The sequence below is a fragment of the Gobio gobio genome (genome assembly GCF_949357685.1).
Source record: "Gobio gobio genome assembly, chromosome: 4".
In the NCBI taxonomy this organism is placed as follows: Eukaryota; Metazoa; Chordata; class Actinopteri; order Cypriniformes; family Gobionidae; genus Gobio; species Gobio gobio.
Genome location: NC_137100.1, coordinates 60,777,951 through 60,803,160, shown reverse-complemented (window position 1 = coordinate 60,803,160; position 25,210 = coordinate 60,777,951). Strand labels below are relative to the sequence as shown.

Below are 25,210 nucleotides of genomic sequence, written 5' to 3'. Positions count from 1 at the left end.
AATATGATTTGTCAATTTTGATTTCATAGTGACTTTAAAGACACTGCTATGTTTCAAATGGATGTGTTTTAATGTAAGCAGAATTTAAGATATCATTATTTATATATTAATTTGAACATTGTTTGGCATGGAGCTCTGTTGTAGTGTGTTTGTGGGATCACATGTTTGTGTGTTATACTCACAGGAAGCAGGTACTGCGAGGATCCTTCCATTAGATCCTGCAGAAAGGGATGCTGGGAAAGTGTGGAGAAAGCAATCTTCTCCTCACCCTTAAAACCCAACTCCTTAAACACCTTCAGCAGCTCCTGAACACACAACAACACATTAAATACAGTCCTGTAGAGACTCTGGATCATCTGCTGATCTACAGAACCACAGATCATGTTGCTCTGCTTCAAAACTGAGTCAGATACTTAACAGTGAACATCTAGACACACAGAGATTTCACAAAACAGCCCTACATTTATGAGACAATAATGAGAGTAACTAACACACACACAGACACACATTCTTGGTTATGGTTAATAATTGTTAGCTATCAGGGCTCGACATTAAGCCTTTTCATGTGCTCATCCTTTGGACAAGTAAATCTGTCAATCACTTGTCCGAGTAAAAAATGAGCTTGTCTGGAAAAAATAGGGTTTTTTTTGTGTTGTAAATATAATTTATTCTCTTTTAAATTCTTAAATTTGATCAATAAATTAAGTTACAATAATAAGACACTATAGGGCTGTTACCAATCAAATGAAATACTTTACACTGAAAAATTACAACGGCATTAAAAAATGTTATGAGATTACTTTGAATATTTTTTGAATATTCAAATAAGAAATATTTGAAAGAATTATAACTTTTAAGCATGAAACTAAACTGCCAGTAGGTGGTGGCAAGTAACCATCTTCATGAGTGAATCATTCATCAAACAATGAAATTAAATCAGTATCACATTTTCAATCGTGATGGTATTCAGCACTCTTGGTTGTGTGATGTTGCTTAACTCTATCATATGTTAAACATTAAAAACTCCACATTTTAAATGTTTGCCACACTAAATTAAAGGGACAGTTCACCCAAAAATGAAAATTCTGTCATCATTTACTCACCCTCAAGTTTTTTTCCCCTACTATGGTAGTCAATGGTTGCTCTATCTGCTTGGTTACAAACATTCTTCAAAATATCTTCTTTTGTGTTCAGCAGAACAAAGAAAATCATACAGGTTTGGAACAACTTGAGGGCGAGTAAATGATGACAGAATTTTCCTTTTTGGGTGAACTATTCCTTTAACTGAGATTTTTTGTATGAGATGCGCTCATTTGTTGCGATTTCTCCTCATGATGCTGCATGAGCCTCAACAGCACAACCTTGTTACCGTCAGTACATTATATATTATATTATTATTCACTATTAAACGACACTTACACTAAATGAATGCAGAATCATTCTCCCTAGTTATTTTTTGTTATTGACATTTTAAATCAGGCTAATTAATAATTTATAATTTAATAATAAATTATAATTTGTTAGATTTATTTACATTTATTATTTATTGTTTATTTACTTGTCCGGTCGGGCAAGTAAAATTCTCTTTCACTAGCCCCTTCAAAAAACCGACTTGTCCCGGACAAGCGTTAATGTCGATCCCTGGCTATGTTTATGGATTTTTTAAAGTATTTTTGCCATATTGCTAGCTATTTTAAATTGAAAAGGGTTAAATGCATTTGATTAGGCCTATATTTTGAATTAAAAATGGTGTTGAGGATGATGGATCTTTTTGGTTTTGGGATCAGAGCTGACAACTCTACCTCTCTGAATTCATCTCTGCTCCTGCGGTTCGGCTGGAAGCGGTTGAGATGTGAAGAGACGTGATCATCTCCATGACTCAAAACTCTGAGCACATCATCAACGGACACGCCCACTTCATCAGACTCCACCCCTCTCTCCTCTTCATCAGCAGCGTCACACTCCTCGACTCCAACGCCCTCCATATACGGCACAGACTACAACAGGAACACAGCGGTTTGCGCCAGTACAAGAGTCATTAATTAATAGATTATTTTTGTACATTACAGTAATGACAACTAGAAAACAAGCAAGATTAATATGCTTAATTATCATAAAAATGGGTTAAGGTTTAGGATTAGAATTAGGGTTAGGCACTTAGTTATGATAATTAAGGTTAGGGTAAGGGGATATTGATTGCATTATATCAATAAATATCCTCCCAAAGATAGCAATACAAATGGTTGTGTGTGTACCTGTGTGAGGGGGCCGGTGTGTTTGTAGTGCAGTGTGTGTCCGATCACGAGGCCCAGCGCTCTGGTGAAGCCCTGAGACGGTTCAGGATGGCAGCAGAAATACAGCAGCATGCTCAGATAGTCCAGCATCAGCGGGGATGAGTGTGAGCTCGCAAACAGACTGAAGAAAAACTACACAAAAACACATGCATTCATACACATTATGTTCAGAACATCTCTAGAGCAACATTTGAGTGGCAAATTTTCAAAGCCATCAATATTAATGCATTTACTGTATTCAGTGATGTTTTACTGCTCAAAGCATTAAAGGGGTCAGTCAAATCATGAGGAATCAACTTTCAGAACTTCAGAAGTGTCCTAACCAGTTTCTAACCGTTTGAGAGGCACATTAATGCTGATTGTTTTGTGAATTTTTCAAAGTAAAAAACATAAATAAAGTTTCATTTGCATTACCTTCTTAAGGTTGTCTAGTCTGTCGTAGGGCAGGGGTTCAGTTGGGTCGTCTGGGACAGGATCTCTTTCAGCGGGAAACCACAATTCAACCTGATCATAGAACAAAAGAGATGATAAACTGAACTGATAGACACAGAAATGTAGCACAATAATATATTTGAGGTTTGGAATAAAAGTAACTGTGGAACAATATTTTCATTATAAAAAGTGATTGTACCACTGTATGAACATGTGTTTGTGTTTACAGATCTGTGTTGTTTAAGATGACCGTTGCAGCGATGTTCTGTGAAATGTGCATGAGCGTAACAGACCTGTGTGTATTGTTCTTGTGTGATGAGTCCCGTTCCTGCAGTGTCGACGGCTCTGAAGCGCTGGAGGGTTTTTAACAGCTGAATCTGAGAGGGAAGCGGCCATGGCAGAGCCGCACTGAGCACAAACTGACGCCAGTCCAGCATCTCAGAGTCCTGAGCTAATACACACACCAGCTCCTCAACCTACACACACACACAATAACACATACACTACTAAAAGGACTTGTCTGTAAGGCATCATGTAATTTGACAATTCGTTTTTGTCAATTATGACGTCGTAACGTTGATGATCTCAAAATTGGTTATTCCTCACGTTTTGTCTTAAGTTTGGAGCTCCACCAAACTAATTTTGAATTTATAATTGATCTTTAATTTATAATTTGAACAAAAAATATTGTTGAGATTACTATTATTTAACATTTACTGTTATTTCTTCTGTTTGGACATATTTCCAATTAAAGCAGGAAGTTGAGGTGAAAAATATTAAATAGACAAGCCAAAGCAATGAAGACATTTTCAAATTGACAATTCTTATTTTTTTATGGAATATTGCAATTTTTATTATAAATGATTTATCCATGCACATCATTATTTTTTTATTAAAACTCATGTGCCCTTGTAACCTTTATTCAAAATATACTCTCCTCCCTCTTACAGTGACATCTCTTCTCTTCTCTGATGATGTGTTTAATGGCGCAAGGGCGGGACAACCTGTCACTCACATGAGATCCACCAATAGCAAACCACAACCATCCAATCAATTCCTGACGAACTAAATTAAGTCCCACCCTACATTTTTTCTTTTTGTAGAAGCCATTATACTCAGACATAAGACACACAACAAACCATAATTTGCTCTGTTAGTCCGAGATTGAGGTGTTTGAGTGAAGATGTACCTGTGAGGGTGTGATATGCATCCAGGGCTCGGGTAGGACATCACCACCCATGTGAGGAGAGGTTAAGTCCTGCAGAACTTTAGTCAACTCATTAAAGCACAGCAGACCTAAAAACACAACACAATAAAGTTCAACTGAAACGTTCAATTCAGTTCTGCTTAGTTCAGTTTAACTCTCATTCTGTTCATTCATTTTAGCATACAATTTTAAAGGGATTGTTCTTTAAAAAATGAGCAATAATAATGACAGAAATGTTATTTTTGGTTGAACAATCCCTGGCATGTAAGTTGACTTCTGTTTTGGAGTAATGCAGATTCTGACCAGTAGGGGTGGTCTTGCGCAGCTGAGCACAGAGGACGTGCAGCTGCTGGACAGTGAGAGTGCTGTTCCTGGGCTGCTCCAGCAGGGATCGGCGCGGAGCGGCTGCTGGACTCGGCACCACACGCGTGTCTCCATCCACGCAGAAATCAGCGCTCTGCAGCACGAGCTCATGATGGATCTGAACTCCATTCTCAATGTGCATCCGCATAAACTCTGTCAGCTGGTCAATACTGGAAAAATATGCAAACAAAATAAGCACATGTGTACAGTATGATGAGAAGCACATGGTATTTGGGGGTAAATGTCAATCAATCAATCAATCAATCAATCAATCAATCAATCAATCAATCAATCAATCAATCAATCAATCAATCTATCCATCTAAATGTGCTTGATATATTTTTCAAAGTTTTTTAATGAATAGAAGAAAATGTATTTAAAGTATTAAACATACACTACTGGTTCGTAATAATAATACAATACATTTTAAATGTTTTTAAAATAAGTCTTGCTTTATTTGATCAAAAATACAGTGAAATATTACAATTTCATTTTTTGTTGTAATCTTCATTGTCACATGATCCTTCAGAAGTCATTCTAATATGGAAAAAATAGAAAACCAATCATTTAAATTGAAATAAAATTAAAATATTACTAACATTGATAGTGTGATAAAAATCACAATATTTTTGATTAAATAAATGCAGACTTGGCGAGCATAAGAGACTTCTAGCAAAAATTATTATTACAAAACAATTATTATTACAAACTTAAGTATATTTAAAATATTTTTATCACAATATTAATGTTAGTAACATAAACATTTTATTTCAATTAAAATGATTGGTTTTCTATTTTTTCCATGACTTCTGAAGGATCATGTGACAATGAAGATTACAAGAAAAAATAGAAATTGTAATATTTCACAATATTTTTGATTAAATAAATGCAGACTTGGCGAGCATGAGAGACTTGCAAAAACATAAAAAATCTTTTAAAAAATCTATTACAAACTTAAGTATATTTAAAATATTCAAGTTGACTAAGAATTTATATTGCAAAATGAATAAAGGTTTTATACAGCATGGTATTTGTTGTACTGAATTCATTTTATGCTAATCTTAATGTAAAAAATACATTAACAGTGTCAATTTATTTAGCAAAATTTACTTTTTTTGTTTTATATTGTGATTACAGGGAGTGATATGACCTTCCTATTTCTGTGCATTCATCATTTACATTCATCTCTGGATTAATCAAGAAAGCCAAGACAGCTTCCTCATCCTCTGCTGATGAGCCGTCACCCGTCCATCCCCTCCTCTCACCTGTTCATCTCAGACAGGAAGCGAGCTCCCAGCCACTCCTCCATGTTCCTGTAGATCTGCTCCGCTCTCTGCTGCAGACTGCTCAGGGTTCTCAGCGCATGAGCCTTCACCAGCTCCAAACGCAGCTTCACCGCTGGTTCTGCACACAAACGCAGCACATTATTACTGTTTACACACGAACATCCCGAAGATCTGTACTGTTTGCACAATGGTGTACAAAACAGGGCATCACAAGACAATGTCGGCCAATAGCTCGCGGCTTACCTTCACGTTTCAGTGCGGCTGTGAACTCCTGTTTGATTCGTTTCCTCTCTGCCATCCTCTTGACCTCCTCAGGGCTCTTCACCACTGTGGGCTGAGGACTGGGCTCCTGAGGAGGGGTGGGAGCACCTAAAACAACACACACACACACACGCACACACACACGTCAACACAGAACAGCGCTGAAACTCATACGTATGATTGAGTGGAGGGTCTTCACCTTTCTTTTTCCCTGCTTTCTTATTGCCCGTAGCAGAGTTTGAGGTCTGCACTCTCTGTGTCTCCACCGGCTTCTGTTCTTCATCACCTTCCTCTTCTTCTTGCTGCTGCGTCTCTGCCATCACCTGACACACAGTTGTGTGCAAACACACACGAAGACAGATGTGCCAGCACAGATATCATCATTTTACAACCAAACTGAATTTTGAGTAGGAACTATTGTTTTTGACAAATAAATTAAGAAATGTTAAACATGGATAACATTATAATAAAACATTAATGAAAAATATAAATACACTATCTATCATTCAGAAGTTTGTTTTTTTTAAGTCTCTTCTGCTCACCAAGGCAGCATTTATTAAAATAACAGTTTTCTATTTTAATATATTTTTAAAGTTTATATTATTCCTGTGATGCAAAGCTGAATTTCCAGCATCATTACTCCAGTCTTCCGTGTCACATGATCCTTCAGAAATCATTCTAATATGATGATTTGATGCTCAAGAAATATTTATTATTATCATCAATGTTGAAAACAGTTGTGCAGCTTCATATTTTGTGGAGAGAAGAAATGTTTTGTGATACATTTTTCTCATTGGAAGTTCAAAAGAACAGCCTTTATTTGAAATATAATTTTTTTCATCAATTTAAAGAATCCTTGAGGAATAAAGTATTCTTTTTTTTTTTAAAGAAATAAATACTTTATTCCTCAAGGATTCTTTAAATCAATAAAAAAAAAAAATGACAGTATGATTTTTACATTGTTACAAAACAATTCGATTTGACCCGAAACGTTTAAACGGTAGGGTTTATTTATTCAACAATTTATTCAAATTATTAACCAATATTATTATTGAATATTGTTGAAATCACAAAATTTAAAATAGCTGTTTTTAATATGTGATTACTGATTATTAAGTCATCGATGCAATTTTGATTTATATTTTTTTAATTCGTCTTCTCTGTTACAGCATGTTACAAGTCATTCAACCACTTTTTTTTTCAATCAAATTATAGATTGTTTTCAAATCATCTGCATTTTGACTCGATTTCTACATATTTACAGATTTGAGTTCCCAAAAAAGGGCATTTCAAGGATTTCCGTCTACAACCGCACTCCTATTTGAACATGATGTAGTTCGGAGGAATATTCGTTGCTTTAACTTAAAGATGCAGTAAGTTTAAAAAAAATAAAACAATTGCATGTGTGCGTCAGAAGATCAGTAATGGCAAATATGGTTCATATTTTTAAGCTTAACAGCAAAACGTTAATATACATTTCTGATAGCCAACACACCATGTTCCTGACCGCGGTGAGTGCTGTCTGGAAGAACTCCTGCAGCAGTTTCTCATCAGGATGGTGCAGAATCTGTCTGAGGAGCTCAGAAGTGGGAGATCTGCAGGAAACCAATGGAAACCTGACAGCACAAACATATCCAGTTATTCAACAAGCATGATCATCATTGTTATACACACCCAAAGACAAAAATTAAAAGCACACATACACTTTCATTTTCTTCTTGTCCTCCATTTCAGAGTCTTTTTCTTCAGCACTCTTTGCAGGTTTTTCTAACAGCGCAGGGCCAGAGCTGAAATAACAATGTATAATATTTTATCAGGTATCTCACTGTGGTGCCTTAGAGTCTATCGAAACATCTTTACTGTAAAAAACAATGTCTATGTTCAGAATTAAAGACTAGTGTAACGGTCACTACACAGTAGTATATTGGGTAACACTTTACAGTTTCCTTGTGTGTACAGTGTGTGGTTACTGTAATATTAGGCATAATTCCATAACCCTAAACCCAACCCTAAAGTAAGTACATGCAGGGAATTATTATTACTTAGTACTTATATGTATAATAACACTGTAACACGGGCACCTTAAAATAAGTGTAACCGTATATTGCTTATTAAAAGAGCATGTACAACACATATTGCTACATTGTTGCCACGTTGTAAAATGTTTAAAAGACAATAAATATTCAGTAATATTATCGATTTAACTGCACTGACACTAGAGGACGAGAACTCAATTGCGCTGGATAATGACACTAACTAACTTTGCAACATTGGCACTGTCATTGAACTCATTTGAATCAACATTGAACTGACTTGAACTGAATAATGACACTATAGTCTTCTGTAGAGCTGAACTTGTTTCTTATCGAATTAACTTTGATAGTTATTGAACTGAAGCTAAAATAAGTTGAATAATGACATTATTGTCTTCTGTAGAGCTGCTTTACAGCTAAAATTGGATGTTTCATAATTGATTGATTACATTAATTCTGTTATTTTCCAGTTTATTTATGTGTAGCTGCTTTGAAACAGTCTGTATAAAGCACTATATAAATAGAAGTGACTTTACTTGACCTTACTTTGTCACACATGCCCTCATCATGAACATATTTAGCGCTACAAGTGGTGACCAAGTGCAGGCACTATGATAAAAATGTTAATTCAGTTCATTTGTCACACTGGAAATTGAAGGTTAAAATAAAAGCACACTGAATTTTGGGATACAACATTCCACACACTATGCTTTGTTTTATACTGGACATTTTGGTAAATAGGTGGAAATTTGCATGCATACTGCAAAACTAGCATATGCTATTCTGAACACAGCCATTATGAGACATACAGATGGACAACTGCAGTAGCTCGGCAGAAGATCTATAGTCCTGTAATGTCTGTAATGACGATAAATCATTCTATGTAATGCTTCCTTTTACCTGTTTGACTCCTCTTGCTCGACATGCTCATCTGCAGTGATGTCAAGCAATGGGATGCGAGTGAAGCCAGGTGTGGATTCAGGAAACGCAGTTTTACACATCGCTGAATAGTAATCTCTCAGCAGACACAGGGAGTCTTGAAAGCGGCCCACTTCTATCTGTACACACACACACACACACACACACACACACACACACACACACACACACACACACACACACACACACACACACACACACACAGAGAGAGAAAACCATTAAAGTTCAAACTCATCTTAGGTAGTTTTGTGATGTGTTAGACTGAGTGTGTGTGTGTTACCTGTATTAATGCAGAATAATGGTTAATGAGTACAGCAGTGTGATCGTCTAACCAGCCATCATCAATGACTTCTGCTCTCTCCTGCTCCGCCTCTTCCTTGCGCTTATCACAGATGTCCCACAGACGCTCACGCAAGTCCTGCAAAAAAATGAACACGCTGATTAGAATTCAATTTTGAACACATATTTTATTGCGAAAATGTTTTATTTATGGCTAATCTGTGATAAACTTGCAGCAAACAAATGCTCACTGAAAATGTTTTTTAACTTTGGCATCTGTGCACATTTTGCACTACTTTTATTTTTTTCCATCAAATTTGATTGGTTTTTAACAATAAATACAAATTTGTAACACATTGAAACTACTAAAATACTTGAAAAACATTTAACATTAAGGTTTAAATAAAACTCACACAAAACAAGTTAAGGCCTTCTTATAGTCTTCATTGATTTTTTTCTTTTTGAAGTTAATAAACATTTAAAAATGTTATAAAACATGTGATTTTTGGTTTTGTACATCTGTGTTTTCTGTGCTGAAATATAGCATGTTTATGCCTGGGAAATTGCAGAAAAGCTTTACACTAGAAAAAATATTTTCTTACTCAGTATTTTAGTCTCATCTTTCAGCACACATTCTTAAATCAAGAAGATACATTTACTAGAAGCAAAATGACATCTTCTGAAATATCATGTATCATGATATCAGTGATTTTATACTCAATATGAGAAAGAATTTCAGTCAATAGGTTAACAAATAAATGTAATTCAAAAGCCTCACTTGTTTTAAGCATAAAATCTTTATATCTGATGTAATTTTTCTTTTCAAATAAATGTATCTTGATTTAACAATGTTTAAATATTTGTACTGGAAAACAAGACAAAAATACTGATGGAAATGTTTTATTTTTTTCTCACATCCAGCCTTTGATGGAGCTCTCCTTTGGTCTCCTCGTCCTTTCTGATGTTGTCATGAACGCTGTTATAATCGCGCTGCCACGCACTTACAAACTCCTGCTTCAGATCCGGCTTCTGTAGGTAATGCCTGAAGTTCTCCCTGAAACACAAACACACACACGTTATACACTCACACACACAGGCTCTCACGACACACACAGACGAGCGCTGTTCTCTGACCGGATGTTGTAGAGGTGGTGAATGATGATCTCGCGTTCACTGCGGAGGTTCTGCATCACTGTTTTGACGTTAGTCACATATGAATTACAGACGGTCTCCCAGTACGGAACAAGATACTCTGGGATCTCCTGCAAAAAGATGAACATAAGAGAAAAACACAAAAACTGACATGATATAAATGGATCATACACTTTTTTCAATTGTTTTTTTTTGTGCCAAAAACCATTTCAGTATAGTTGTTCACAACCATGTTACGCCCTCTATACAGTCTTAGATGTTCTATATTAAATTTCAGTTTCAAATAAAGGCTGTTCTTTTGAACTTTCTATTCATCAGTGAATCTTGAAATAAATGTATCATGATTTCATTATGTTTTCAACACTGATAATAAGAAATGTTTCGGGAGCAGCATATTGGAATGATTTCTAAAGGATCACGTGATACTGAAAACTGGAGTAATGATGCTGAAAATTCAGCTTTGGTCACAGAAATAAATTACATTTAAAAAAAAGTTAACTAGTAAAAACTGTTCTACCAATATTAATGTTACTGTATTTTTCAAAAGCATTAAAAATCATACCAACTCCAAACTTTTGAATGGTAGTGTACACATTTGTTTGATATCAGAAAAACAGCATACTTTATTTTTTCTATGCTTAACTGCAATACAATTATATTTTTGGAATGTGGAGGATGTTTTGAGGCCTGAAAATTACATCGTTGGTTTTGGCATTGACAGTGTGAACTACAGTAACATATGATTTCATAGCATTCCTATGATTTCATTCCTTCATTATATAACTCCTTTAAGAGACTTTAAGAGTCATTGGCATATAAATCGCATACCAACCAGAGTATCAAAATGATAAAAAAAAAATGAACAAACTAGGTAAGTGTAATGACTCTTTGAATGTTGGATGCTTCCATTAAACATGGGAAAATGACAGTCTTCTGAGAGAAGGTGTGTTATGTGTGTGTATGTGCCTTGGGTAAGGGTTCCTCCACGTAGACCCTTCTAGCAGATTTTGGGGTTGTTGGTGAAGACCTAGCAGAACAGGCACTTTCTGGACGGGTGTGTTCAGCTGAGGAGGACACAGACATTTTCCTGGAGTGACCCAGAGCTGCTTCTATGGGTCAGGGCAGAGAGCACACTTCACTAGACATACATTTATACAAGGACATATAGGTGTTTGAAAGGCAGCAAATGAATAATGTTAAAGTTGTAGGTAGAAAATGTGAGATTTTCAAACTTTCAAGTCTACAAAATGTTTGGATGAGTCTGTAACAATTAAAACTGAATTAATTGCAGAAAATTGTAGAGAAGAACAGAAGCTTAACCCTATAAAGCTACATATTTGATATGCAAATTTTAAGGCTTTTAATCATCAACATGAACCAAAATTTGCAGAAAAATGTTGCATATGTTCTACTACATGCCGTCTGGTTGATGGTTTATACTTTTTAGCAAGTAAAAGTCCTTTTAGTGTAGTTGTAAAAACGTCCCCCTTCAGCTCGAGGTTCACGTGTCTGTCTGCTGTGAAATCTTTACTGATTTTTTTTCAAGTAAATGTAGGAATAACTTATATTGTTAGTAATATTTCAAGATGAACACTTACTGGACTGAAGCAGGTTTGGTTTACTTGATTATCTCTACATCATGTTTTAGAAAAGTCATGTTGAAAAAAAAAGTGAATATCAAATATAATACATCAGGCTTTCGAGGAAGGTTTATTTGTTCATCTCTCAATCATCATTGTATTAATTGCATATGTTTTGCCCCCCGCAATAAAAAAAAACTATCATTAATAAATAAAACTAAGCATTTAAATATCATCTTACTAAGACATATTATTGGAAGATATAGATTGACAACTGATATTTATATGCATTTTATCTAAGTAGCCTGCTATACTGCTATAAAGTATAGCAGTATACAAACCCCCCCACTCCACCCCCGCAGCCACTGATGTCAACTTCCTGAACGAGCTAAATCACTTTTATGCTCGCTTTGAAAGAGACAACAGAGAAACTGCCACCAAGCTCAAACCCTCAGCTGACCCACCAATCACACTCTCCACCACAGATGTCTGCAAGTCACTGAGCCGGATCAGCGCGCACAAGGCTGCTGGACCAGACAACATCCCTGGTCGTGTTCTCAGGGCATGTGCGGAGCAGCTCGCTGAGGTTTTTACAGACATTTTCAACCTGTCTCTTGCCCAAGCAGCTGTACCTTCATGCTTTAAAAGCACTTCCATTGTGCCAGTGCCAAAACACTCTAACCCGAGGTGCCCTAATGACTACCACCCTGTAGCACTCACACCCATCGTCATGAAGTGCTTTGAGCGGCTGGTCCTGGAACACCTAAAAGACTCTCTACCATCCACATTGGACTCACACCAGTTTGCCTACCGCAGCAATAGGAGCACAGAGGATGCCGTTTCCATGGCACTGCACTCTGTGCTCACTCACCTGGACAATAAAAACACTTACGCACGCATGCTGTTTGTTGACTTCAGCTCAGCATTCAACACTGTCATCCCAACCAAGTTAGTAGCCAAACTTGGAGACCTGGGCATCAACACTTCAATGTGTAACTGGATTTTGGACTTCCTAACTGACAGACCCCAGAATGTTCGTTCAGGATTCACCTGCTCCACATCCATCACTCTTAACACTGGTGTACCACAGGGCTGTGTGCTAAGCCCGTTTCTCTACTCCCTCTTCACCGCCGACTGCAAGCCTGTGTATGGATCTAATTCTATCGTCAAGTTTGCGGACGACACAACGGTGATTGGTCTCATCAGCAACAACGATGAGACTGCCTATAGGGAGGAGATCCAACACCACCAAAACGAAGGAGCTCATCGTGGACTTCAGGAAGGAGTCAAGAGGCACACACGACACCATCCACATCAATGGAATGGCTGTTGAACGTGTCTCCAGTTTCAAGTTCCTGGGGATCCACATCTCGGCGGACATGTCGTGGACGACCAACACCTCCAGCCTGGTCAAGAAGGCTCACCAGCGCCTCTTCTTCCTGAGGACACTGAGGAAGAATCAGCTCTCCTCGGCTATCCTGGTGAACTTCTATCGCTGCGCAATAGAAAGCATCCTGACCAACTGTGTGGCAGTGTGGTATGGGAGCTGCTCTGTTGCGGAGCGCAAGGCACTGCAGCGGGTGGTGAAAACTGCCCAGCGCATCACAGGGACTCCACTACCTGCCATCGAGCACATCCAGAGGAAGCGCTGTCTGCATCGAGCTCCAGCATCCTCAAGGACTCCTCTCACCCAGCCCACAGACTGTTTTCTCTCCTGCCCTCCGGCAGGCGTTTCAGGATCCACAGGACCAGGACCAGCAGACTAAAGAACAGTTTTTTCCCCAGAGCGGTCTCTTTACTGAACTCAAACCCCCGTTGATCCACTTCCCTCATATACTGATAACTCTCCTACCTCACATCCGCCTTCACTTTATTTGCACTACCGACTGTTTATTACAGTAACAACTGTTTACTTATGCATTTTGCACTACCACACCGTAACTGGATGATGCTCATTTGCACTGCCGACTGTTATTTACAGTACCAACTGTTTACATTTGTATTTTGCACCGTACTTCTAACTGTAATATGCAATCACTTTCCACTGCACTTTTACACTTTTTTTTTGATTGCTTCTGTCCATAATTTATTGCACTACCTTAATCCACTGCCATATTCCTCATTTTAGCCTAACATATAATTGTATACCTCTATCTGTAAAATTCTGTTTATAGTAATAGCCATCTGTATATTATATTATATTCATAGTACATATCCACCTGTAAATTCTGTTTATAGTAATAACCATCTGTATATTATTCACTGTACATATTCACCTGTAAATTCTGTTTATAGTAATAACCATCTCTCTATTTATAGATATATTTATATATATTCAGTACATATCCATGTCCTGCACTTATGCAAACGTTGTATATCCTGCACTTGCTGCTATTGCCCTTCTGGTTAGACCTAAACTGCATTTCGTTGCCTTGTACTTGTACTTGTGTAATGACAATAAAGTTGAATCTAATCTAATCTAATCTAATCTAATCTAATCTAATCTAATCTAATCTAATCTAATCTAATCTAATCTAATCTAATCTAATCTAATCTAATCTAAAGATCTCATTGATTTACTTTACAAGCAACCAGAACTTCATCCTAATTTTTGGCCATATAAAAATCAGAAACTGCACCAAATTGTATATTTTTGCTCAGTTTGGGCCTCTGAATAAAACTGAGCTCCATATTCTCACTATATCATCCTATATAAGCCTGATGTATCAAATACTATACTCCACAAAAACACATACGCAAATTTTATATATATATATATATATATGTGTGTGTGTGTGTGTGTGCGTGTGCGTGTGCGTGTGCGTGTGCGTGTGCGTGTGCGTGTGTGTGTGTGTGTGACCCTGGACCACAAAACCAGTCATAAGTCAATACTTTGTATGGGTCAAAATTATCGATTTATGCCAAAAATCATTAGGATATTAAGTAAAGAACATGTTCCATGAAGATATTTTGTAAATGTCCTACCTTAAATACATCAAAAATGTATAATTATTAGTAATATGCATCGCTAAGGACTTAATTTGGCGATTTTATCAATATTTAGCTTTTTTTGCAGCCTCAGTTTCCAGATTTTCAAATAGTTGTATCTCGGTTAAGTATCCTAACAAACCATACACCACTTATTCAGCTTTCAGATGATGTATAAATCTAAATATCAAAAAATTTACCTTTATGACTGGTTTTGTGGTACAGGGTCACATTAAGAGTTAAAAGTCAATGTACCTTTTTCAACAGAGTCCATAGTGTCCATCAGAACCATCTCCACGTTTTTGAAGAGAGTTTCCTCATCTACATCTGCTGTGACTTTCACAAGAATATTCTGCCGGTCACCAAACCATTTCTCCAGTTTTGGCCATGTGTCGTGGAACCCAATAATTCTATTAAAGAAACCATAACATAGATCATTTTGTCCCTTAAAAGAATCTTTAAAAAAAACATTTCCTCCATAATATATCATTTTCGGATGAAACAGCATTCAATGAAAAGGAAAAAAATGTTAGGAAGGAACTTCATTTTATCCACTGGGATTTGCCTGGATGATGTAATATAATTTTTTTTACTAGAAACTGGTGACACTATGCGTTTTCTTTGGGCATTACAAAATCGAGCTTTTATCTTTCCAACTGTATACATTATGTGTATATATGATGAAAATATGTCCCGTGCACTGAAAACAACCACAGTACGCTTTCACACACCTGTGCTGTATCTGTTTCGTCCCCAGGCTTTTGTCATCAGACAAGGATGCTCCGTCTACTAATAAGTAAAGATAACACAGTTTATTACATACTAAAACAACAATGCCCGTCATGTTGGTAAGAGAAACTGATGTTAAAGTTCATAAAATCTAGCATTTCAATCTTCATAATCTCACCAGCCTGGTGAGTGGCTCGCTCCAGAACCTGCTCGTCTGAAACGTCTAACAGCAGCACTACGTCCAGTGCAGGGGATGGAGGACTTGGATCTTTAGGCGTGTTTTTGTATGTGGATAAGATGCTTTGTGTTTTTGTCTCGGCCTCATCCGGTTCTGTCCCGCTCAGGGCTTTCTCCAGCATCTGAGCCTGACTGATGTCCACTGGGAACCCATCAATAATCCAGCCACTACCAGCAGGGATGTTCCTGAAGAACACAGCAGGAGGGAATCAAACTGGTTGTTAAAGAACTAGACTATCTACAAGTCACATCAGGCAATTAAAAGTATGCTCAACAAGCCTTTATAGTCACAGGTGATTAACCAAGAATCTTTGATATTCGTCCGTTTAAAAATTGTCTAAATAATAAATACATTTTCAAAATAATTTTTTCTTGGTTTCTTTTTTCTTTTCTTGCCTTTCACATTTAGTATCTTGTATTGTTTTTTGTTGCCTTTGTGTTCCATGACAATTTTTTGTTTATTTTTTAAAATATGTTTTGTATTTTCTGTTTTGTGTTTCTTGATTAGTCACCTGTGACTATAAAGGTTTGTTGAGTACACTTTTAATTGTCTGATGAAGAGCCTGCTTTGCTCGAAACGTAACCCGTGTGGGAGTCTACTATTAAATTGTTCTGTTTGCTGGCATATACATCTCCTGAATGTTTTCTGTTTTTCATTTTCTATATAGCATCATCACCTTACGTGAGAATTCTGTATGTATGTGAAGTTGGACATTGTAATGATATAACAATCTAGCAGTTGAGATTTACCATATAGGTATAGCACATCCTGATTTTTACAGAATTAGATGGGTTCCTGAGTCAAATTTTTTGAACAGTAATCAATTCATATCAGTTAACCCACTAATATGGGAGATTTGAAATGTTTTGTAGAATAAATATCAAAATTATTTGAATCAGAAGTTAGAATCAAATATTCCAGAGAGTGTCATGTAGTAATGTAATATGCATTAAATTAAACATTTTATGTTAACAACAACAACTGTGAAGTCAGAAAATGAGCATTATTTATAAAGAAGCGTAAGGCCTACAGCTCTTTACCTGATAGCATCCACTATGATGTCGACGAGAAGTTGATCAGGAACAGCTTTGCCAGCCCTAAGAGCCTTCTCTACCGCTGCACCACACTGCGCTCGCAACGGCCACTGCACAACACAGCATTGTGCGTCATGAACCATATCAAAGAGCAGTAAATACAGAGAGTTTATGTGGAGAGTGGCTTTGTGTTTGCTTTTACTTTTTCTTTGTCCTCTATTTCAGGAAGTCCAGAAGTCTCATGAGCCTGCGGTCCTGATGTGAGACATACGTGAGAGTTGATCACTATTGGAACTTGAGTGAGCATTTCCATAGTAAATTAAACTCTTTTTAAACTCAAAATAACTAGTATGCAGTAAAAATTAAAGAAAAAAGAGTGGAAAAAATGTACATAATACATACAGAAATAAATTCGAAGTTTTATATATTTTTTATAAGAAATAAAGTATTACAGAAATCAATAAAAGTAAATAAAACCCATGTAATCAAACAATAGGACTAAAATGTGTGACAATTAAAAAAAATAACCCTTTGAATAGTTTATTGATTGATTTGATTTTCATACTGTGTCATTCATAGGTACATAGTCAAATGAATAAAAACAGCGTATGAATCTTCAATGTTCAATCTTCAAATTTCTCAAAAGTTTGGGGTTGGTAATAATTTTGAACGTTTCTGAAAAGTCTCTTCTGCTCACCAAGGCTCCATTTGTTTGATCAAAATGCAGAAATATTGTGAAACATTATTTTATTTTGTTTTTAGTTAAACATATTTTATAAATTAATGTATTCTCCTGTGATCAAAGCTGCATTTTCAGCATCATTACTCCAGTCTTCAGTGTCACATGATCCTTCAGAAATCATTCTAATATGATGATTTGCTGCTCAAGAAACACGTATTATTATTATCAATGTTGAAAACAGTTGTGCTGCTTAATATTTCTGTGGAAACTCAATAAATTATTTAAAATCTAAATCTTTTGTAACATTATAAATGTCTTTACTGTCACTTTTGATCAACTAAATGCTCATGAATAAAAGTATTATTTTCTTTCCAAAAAAATCTTACTGACCCCAAATTTTTTAATGGTACTGTAAATAATGTCAATAATGTTTTAAAGGTTTAAAACTCTCACATACCTGATTCTAGAGGGGAGGATGTCTCCTCCTCTCCATCTCTCTGAGGCTGCTCAATACCTTCTGTCGGAGAACCGTTTCTCTCCAGGTTCTTCTGAAAATACATGGCAAATATATGGTCATCCCCAACAGGGAATTAAGCAGTGTAAATAATGTAGTAAAATAGATCACAAACTGTTCTAATAAAGGTTTTGCTGAAAAAATATGACCAGATCTGTTGGTTACATAATACTAAGAGTAAGTTTTCCTGACCTGTGACACTTTTTGGCTTTCACTCGCAGCCTGTCTTTCCTCCTGATAGGCTGATAGTGCATCCTGGATCAAAGCGGTGACTGAGAGCACATGGATGCCAAGAACTGATTCCCAGAGATTAACAAACAGCATCAGGAAATTTAGTATAACATAGCACTTTAAAACAGTTCTGATGTATCATACCACTTTTCATTCCAGTACAGCTCTTACTATGATGAAGCATCAACTCCTACCATTGCTGATCCTGGCGAGGCCGGAGGTTTTGCCCGAGTGGGTTTTTCCCAGCATGCACGCTCTGATGGTGAAACGGGGAAACAGGGGAGGAGGAGTGCTGGAAATGGGTCGGACTAACATGCTCTGTAGACGGTTCAACACATGATCCAGAATGTCATTATTCACTGGTGAGGCTCGATTCTCGCCCTGTTCATGCAAAACCCACTCACCCATCATGGCCTGAAGTGAACAGACAGAAAGATGCACATACATACTACTAGCACTGGCATGTAAATGAGTCCACCCCTCGACTGTTATTTAATACTTTACACTAATCTACAATAACTCAAAATACTCTCAACATGCTGTCCTTACCACATATTGGTTGTAGTCTTGATTATTGAGTATGTGGAGCTTCTCCAGCTCAATGATCTGTTCTGGTGTGGGGTCAGTAGGTGTGGGCTGCACACTGGCCACTTCATACAGCGGCTTACCACTGAAAAACAGCTCCATCCACTCCTGCATCAGCTTCACTGGTACCAGACTGAGAAAGAGTGAAGATGACCATTTTACCCTTTTTTTTGGTTCGATTTTTACCTACAATATTATTTTCTGAGGTCAGTAAGCAGAACTGTTCTCAACATTTAAAAAAAGAAATGGATGTTGAGCAGCAAATCAGCATGATTTCTGAAGGGTCATGTGCAGTGCTTGACATTAACTTTTTGCTCACTAGACACTGTGGCTCGGGGTTTTCAAGAGTTACTAGACACATTTTCACTGGGGAAAAACTTGGCTCAGGTGTATTAGGCTGCTGTCACTTTAAGACCTGACGCACGAATCCATTATACTGTTACACATGCGTTTTCTTTCTCAACTGTTAAGCGCAATAAGCAGCGAAAAACAACTACTTTAGTACTGAGATGCGGATGTATGTGCGCACACTTTGGGTGTGAGCATAAAATCTGCGGGAATGAGTAAAATTATGTGCAATCCCACACAGAAATTCCAGCCCTGTAACACCAACAATATTCATCCACAGCAAATGAAATGAGTGAGAGAGAGGAGGCAGGTTTGTGTGTAACTCGCTGTCTGAGAGATGAGAGACAAGAGAAAGCACAGTATCGTGTATCTATTCTTTGGAAAATAGAAACGTTTCAGATATTTCAGTATCGATACGCCTTGAAAATCCATATTTTTAACAACACTACATTGCAGCAGCACCCCCTGGTTTCACAGGATTGCAAATGCAATGCACATTTTTGTTCATTTACATTTATTCATTTTTAGTATTTAGTAATTTATTTGTAATAAACACTTTAGGTAGCCCATTAAAAAGTATTATCTATGAGTTGAATTATGTTTTTAAAACATAGCCCACATGAGGTCATATTGTGACCATTGCGGTGTGCGTTGAAAGAGCTGTAATATTTCCTCCAGAGTGAGAGCGCCTTTCAGGAGATTTCGTTAATTTCTGAAGCTCATTACGCTCAGCACTGCACGCTCAACCCAGAATGCCCTTTGTGACATGCTGGTTCGAATATAGGCCTGTCTGAAATAAGTAGCTAGGGCTGCCCCAACTAAAGTTTTATTCTAGTAGTTGTTCATTTAAGCCGTTGTTCATGCAGCGCCGGCGGCTCCATGTCATTGTTGGCTTACTCTGCTATATTTACTTATTATTTATTAAATCAAGGCAATCGGTTGATAAAAAATGTATTAAAACTAAGATACAATTTATACAAAACGAAATTCACTTTAAAGAAAGGCTTTCGACAAATGAAGTGGTCAAAATCATTTCTGACCCCCATGTCTTCTGACATATTTCGCTGTGTCCTGTTCCCTTTTCATAATCATCAACGTAGACCAAATGAAATATTAAAAAAAGCCCATTATAATACTTAAATATATAAAACTAAATACGCGTTTTAATGGCTACGCTACAGTACAGAGATATTTCATGTGGGAGCGGGATTTGAGTTCATGAGCTTCACTCACATGCTCTGGTAAGGTAGGCAGGTTTTTTGCGTTCATTTAATTTTATACAATTTGCTCTTTTATTGTATATGACATTGTAAACAGCTCAATAAGCCTTTTATTAAACCCTTTTTAACCCTTTTGTTCTCACCGATATGCTTGTTGTGCTTCGTGTTTTATAGACTCGATATTGTTTCTTATTCAAATGTGTAGACCCCCCCCCCAAAAAAAAACAGCACCCCCAACCAGAATCATCTTCCCGCGCCCCTGCTACATTGCACTTAGTGTATTATTTTAGATGGCTTTTTTAAAGACTACAATGGAAAAGTGTATAGGCTATATTATACATTTCATTGTCCTTTATTTAACCAGGAAAAACCTTCTGAAAAAGATTTTTACTCTCAGAAGGTTTTTCCTGGTTAAATAAAGGACAATGGAATATATAATATAGGCTATACACTTCTCCATTGTAGTCTTTAAAAAAGTCATCTAAAACAAAGAGATTTTATATATAAAATGCAATAGTTCACCCCAAATTTTTTAATTCTGACATTAATTACTCACTCTCATGTCGTTCCAAACCCGTAAGGCCTTCGAACACAAATGAAGATATTTTTGGTGAAATCCGAGAGCTCTGACCCCTCTATAGACAGCAATTTAATGAACACTTTCAAGGTCCAGAAAGGTAGTAAAGACATCGTTAAAATAGTCCATGTGACTCCAATGAGTCAACCTTAATTTTATGAAGCGACAAGAATAGATTTTGTGTGCAAAAACAAACAAAAATAATGACTTTATTCAACAATTTCGTTCTAGCCTGTGTCAGTCTCCTATGTAGTTTCCGCTGTGAAAAAAGTGCAGTGCTTTTGAGATCTACGGCAGCCGATGCTGTTCACTTTAGCACCAGGACGCATGCGTTTGAAGACGCAGGAGCTGCACTATTTACAACAGAAACTGCGTGGGAGACTGAAACAGACGAGAATGAAATTGTTGAATAAAGTCGTTATTTTTGTTTGTTTTTGCGCAGCTTCAGGTTGAATCAATGGAGTCACATGGACTATTTTAACAATGTCTTTACTACCTTTCTGGACCTTGAAAGTGTTAATTAAAATGCTGTCTATGGAGGGGTCAGAAGCTTTTGGATTTCATCAAAAATGTCTTCTTTTTTGTGTTCTGAAGATGAACGAAGGTCTTGCGGGTTTGGAACGACATGAGGGTGAGGAATTAATGACAGAATGGTTTTATTTTTGGGTGAACTAAGTTAACCCTTTAATGTCAAGCCCTGATCATGTGACACTGAAGACTGGAGTAGTGATGCTCAAAATTCAGCTTTGCATCACAGGAATAAATTACATTTTAAAATATATTCATATAGAAAACTACATTTAATTTGAAATAATATCATCTCACACTATTACTGTTTTTACTGTATTTATGATTAAAAAATGCAGCCTTGGTGAGCATAAGAAACTTATGATCAAAAAATTATATTTGTATTATAATGCACTATAAAGTTATTTTACATAGCACATTGAATTGAACTCTTTTTTTATTTTGAATAGCAAGAAAATGTTTATTTTTCATCATGAGCTTTTCATGAACTCCATAACTGCTGTTTAGTAGAATGATCAGGGACATAAATACTTGGCTGTGAGGAGCCGATATTCTCCAGCTTTGGTAGCCAGATCCACAGTCTGTCCCAGAATTTCTCTGCAGATGTCAAAGTGCTTGCGACAGCGAGCCTGAGCGCGCTCGGCGACGAGCTGTTTGTGTAGCTCATGCTCCATCTTGATCTGTTCACTGCGCTCGAGACGCTCCTGTTGGGCGAGAACCTGGGCAGCGGCAGGGATGGGACAATCATAATCAGAAACTTTATGGGTTGTTTTGTTTGTATGTATGTGTGTATGTATGTTCTCTCACAGCTTCTCTATCCAAGGCCTCTTGGAAGTCTCGAAGGCGGCGTTCCTGGTATTGTCTCTCTTGGAAGATCCGGTTCTGTCGAAGGACCTCTTTTTGCTGTTTTATCTGCGTCAGCTGCACGGTGATCCTCTTCTCGTGCTGCGTCTGACGCATCAATCGACTGACCATCTGCTCCTCTCGCAATACCTCCTGCAGAAAGAATATCAGTGCAAGAACCAGATATGATCAAGACATACGCTGCTGGCCAAAAGACACTTTATTGACATTTATACCCCCAGTTTCACAGACAAGGCTTAAGCCTATAGTCCCAGGCTAAAATGCAAGTTTGAGCTGTTTTAACTGAAAGCATCTTGCTCTGATATATCTTAAAATAATGTAATAAGTAATGTTTTTTCTAGGGCACGTTTCTAAAAGCTGCTGTCCATAACTTTTTTTGTGTTCAAGATTTACAAAAACTTATATATTGAGAATGTACAACCTGAATACATTTTCCAAACCGTGTTTTTGTCTTACCCTGAATCATTATGGTAAACTTATGATAAGTGTTTATATTGGGACTATTTCAGACTGGTCTGGTAGGAACCGTTGCGGAGGAGCACAGTCCCTGCGTGACTTGCCATAGACATAAACAGAGAGAAGTAGCTCCGGCTGCATTGTTCTTCCGCGAGACGCATGCAGTTCTGTTTATTAACCGCTAGAGCGCAAAAAGTTACGGATTGCAGCTTTAAATATCCTAATTGAAGGCCTAACCCTGGCCTAATCTAAGCCCTGTCTGTGAAACTGGGGCAAACATTTTTAAGTGTGACTTACAGTAGTCTAAACATATTTTGCATAGTATTAACCATTGCACTATATTGCTATTGCACTCCTAACACAGCTGATGTTTAACCCTGTAAAGCCTGACATATGAATTAACAATAGTCAGATTTTCTTTAGACAAAATCTAAAAACCAAACAAACACGCATCTTAAAAAAAGTTTGTATTTGAGTTTTTTGTTGAGTATCAAATTTGAAACATCAGGCTTTTATGGCTCATATAGCATGATATAATGAGAATATGAAGATCAGACTTCAAGGAGGAAAAAAACACCTCAAAATTTTCCGAGGCCCAAACTGAGCAAAAATATGTAGTTTGGTGCAGTTGCTGATATTTATATTAACAAAAATGTAAAGCTGTAATGTAAATCAGTGAGATCTTTATAGCAGTATAGCAGCTTACTTACATAAAATGCATATAAATTTCAGTTGTCAATCTATATGTCCCAATAATAGATGGTATTTAATCGCTTAGTTTTAGGATCAAAGCTCTGTAGTTTTTAAACATAATGCAATGAATGCAATGATAACAGAGATGAACAAATAAACCTTCCTCAAAAGCCTGATGGATCACATTTGTTACTTACATTTTAACATGACTTTTCTAAATGATGCAAGGATAATCAAGTAAACCTAAGCTGCGTCAGTCTAGTAAGTGTTCATCTTGATACTAACAATATAAACATTTGCTTTATACAAATCAGTAAAGATAGATTTCACAGCAGACAGACACGTGAACCATGAGCTGATGAACCATGAGCTCATGTTTTTACAATTATACTAAAAGTCCTTTTACTTGCTAAAAGTATTAGCATATAAAATGTATAAGGCATGTAGTAGATTGTGTTCAACTGGTTTTCCAGCAAAGTTTTGATCATGGTGATCATTTAGAGGCCTTAGAAATGTGCGTATCAAATATGATGCAGCAGGCTTTATAGGGTTGAAATAAGCGACGGCAGTGGTCACCTGCTGAGCCTCATGGGCTTGGAGTTGCTCCATCAGGGCACGTCGTCTCCGCATCTCTCTCTGTTCCCGGGCAGCAGAGTCTTCCTCCAGACGCTGACGGATGTTCTCGATGTAATCCTTGTTCCACTGTTCTTTGTCGCCTGTACTCATTGGCTGGGTCACACGGCCACTGTAAATCCAAGTTACAAGTTACATCCCAGAGCTCATCTAATGAAGATTTTGTGAGCAATAAGACAGTCAGTGAACGAACTTTGAACGGTATGTCAGCTTGCTTGCCTGTAGCTTCTGTATTTTTTTTTTGCATTCCTAGTTATGCAAACATACCTGTAGAGCAAGGCTTCACCACCAGCAGGAGAAATCTTCTTCTGGTGCTTCTCAAACTGTTCTATCTCACGATGAACATGCTGAAAATCATACTTCATCTTAAAGGGTCACAATCAAACAACCTTTGACAATTTGTAATGTCTTTCCATATGGACCGTTTATATTCCAGCCTGTCAGTGTTATCCCAAAATGAAAAAGAAACCAGAAATGACCTTATGGTAATTCTCAATACTGTAATACTTATGCATAAGAGTGGTGAAGAACATACACTGCTGTTCAAAAGTTTTTGATCTGTAAGATTTTTTATGTTTTTTAGAAGTCTCTTATGCTCACCAAGGCTGCATTTATGTTATTAAAAATACAACAAAAATTATAATATTGTGAAATATTATTAAAATGTAAAATAACTGTTTTCTATATGAATATATTTTATAATGTAATTTATTCCTGTGATCAAAGCTGTATTTTCGCAATCATTACTCCAGTCTTCAGTGTCACATGATCCTTCAGAAATCATTCTAATATGATGATTTACTGCTCAAGAAACATGTATTATTATCATCAATGTTGAAAACAGTTATGTACAATATTTTATAGGATTCTTTGATGAATATAAAGTTAAAAAGCAAAGTATTTATCTGAAATAGAAAGCTTTTGCAACATTGTACTACAGTTTTAGGTCAGTAAGAATTTATTATTTATTTTTGGGGGAAATAACTTAAAGAAATCAATCAATTTATTCAGCAAGGATGCATTTAATTGATCAAAAGTGACAGTAAAGCCATTCATAATGTTAC

The 25,210-nt window shown here is 36.8% G+C and overlaps 1 protein-coding gene across 1 annotated transcript in view; it reads right to left on the bottom strand.

Moving 5' to 3' along the window:
• The window catches only part of spef2 (sperm flagellar 2), a gene marked incomplete at both ends in the record, with an annotated part of 29,356 nt that overhangs the window by 269 nt on the left and 3,877 nt on the right, over positions 1–25,210 (bottom strand). Inside the window, 30 exon segments of the mRNA XM_079815298.1 lie at positions 183–305; positions 1,803–1,997; positions 2,256–2,426; positions 2,709–2,798; positions 3,020–3,202; positions 3,916–4,022; positions 4,237–4,466; positions 5,562–5,700; positions 5,826–5,951; positions 6,043–6,166; positions 7,339–7,459; positions 7,547–7,630; positions 8,777–8,934; positions 9,096–9,233; positions 10,010–10,148; positions 10,229–10,356; positions 11,213–11,355; positions 15,070–15,224; positions 15,546–15,632; positions 15,634–15,966; positions 16,822–16,925; positions 17,018–17,070; positions 17,955–18,045; positions 18,204–18,307; positions 18,437–18,656; positions 18,792–18,960; positions 22,032–22,219; positions 22,308–22,496; positions 24,090–24,258; positions 24,414–24,493. Of these exon segments, the coding sequence (XP_079671424.1) occupies positions 183–305; positions 1,803–1,997; positions 2,256–2,426; positions 2,709–2,798; positions 3,020–3,202; positions 3,916–4,022; positions 4,237–4,466; positions 5,562–5,700; positions 5,826–5,951; positions 6,043–6,166; positions 7,339–7,459; positions 7,547–7,630; positions 8,777–8,934; positions 9,096–9,233; positions 10,010–10,148; positions 10,229–10,356; positions 11,213–11,355; positions 15,070–15,224; positions 15,546–15,632; positions 15,634–15,966; positions 16,822–16,925; positions 17,018–17,070; positions 17,955–18,045; positions 18,204–18,307; positions 18,437–18,656; positions 18,792–18,960; positions 22,032–22,219; positions 22,308–22,496; positions 24,090–24,258; positions 24,414–24,493 (4,341 nt within the window).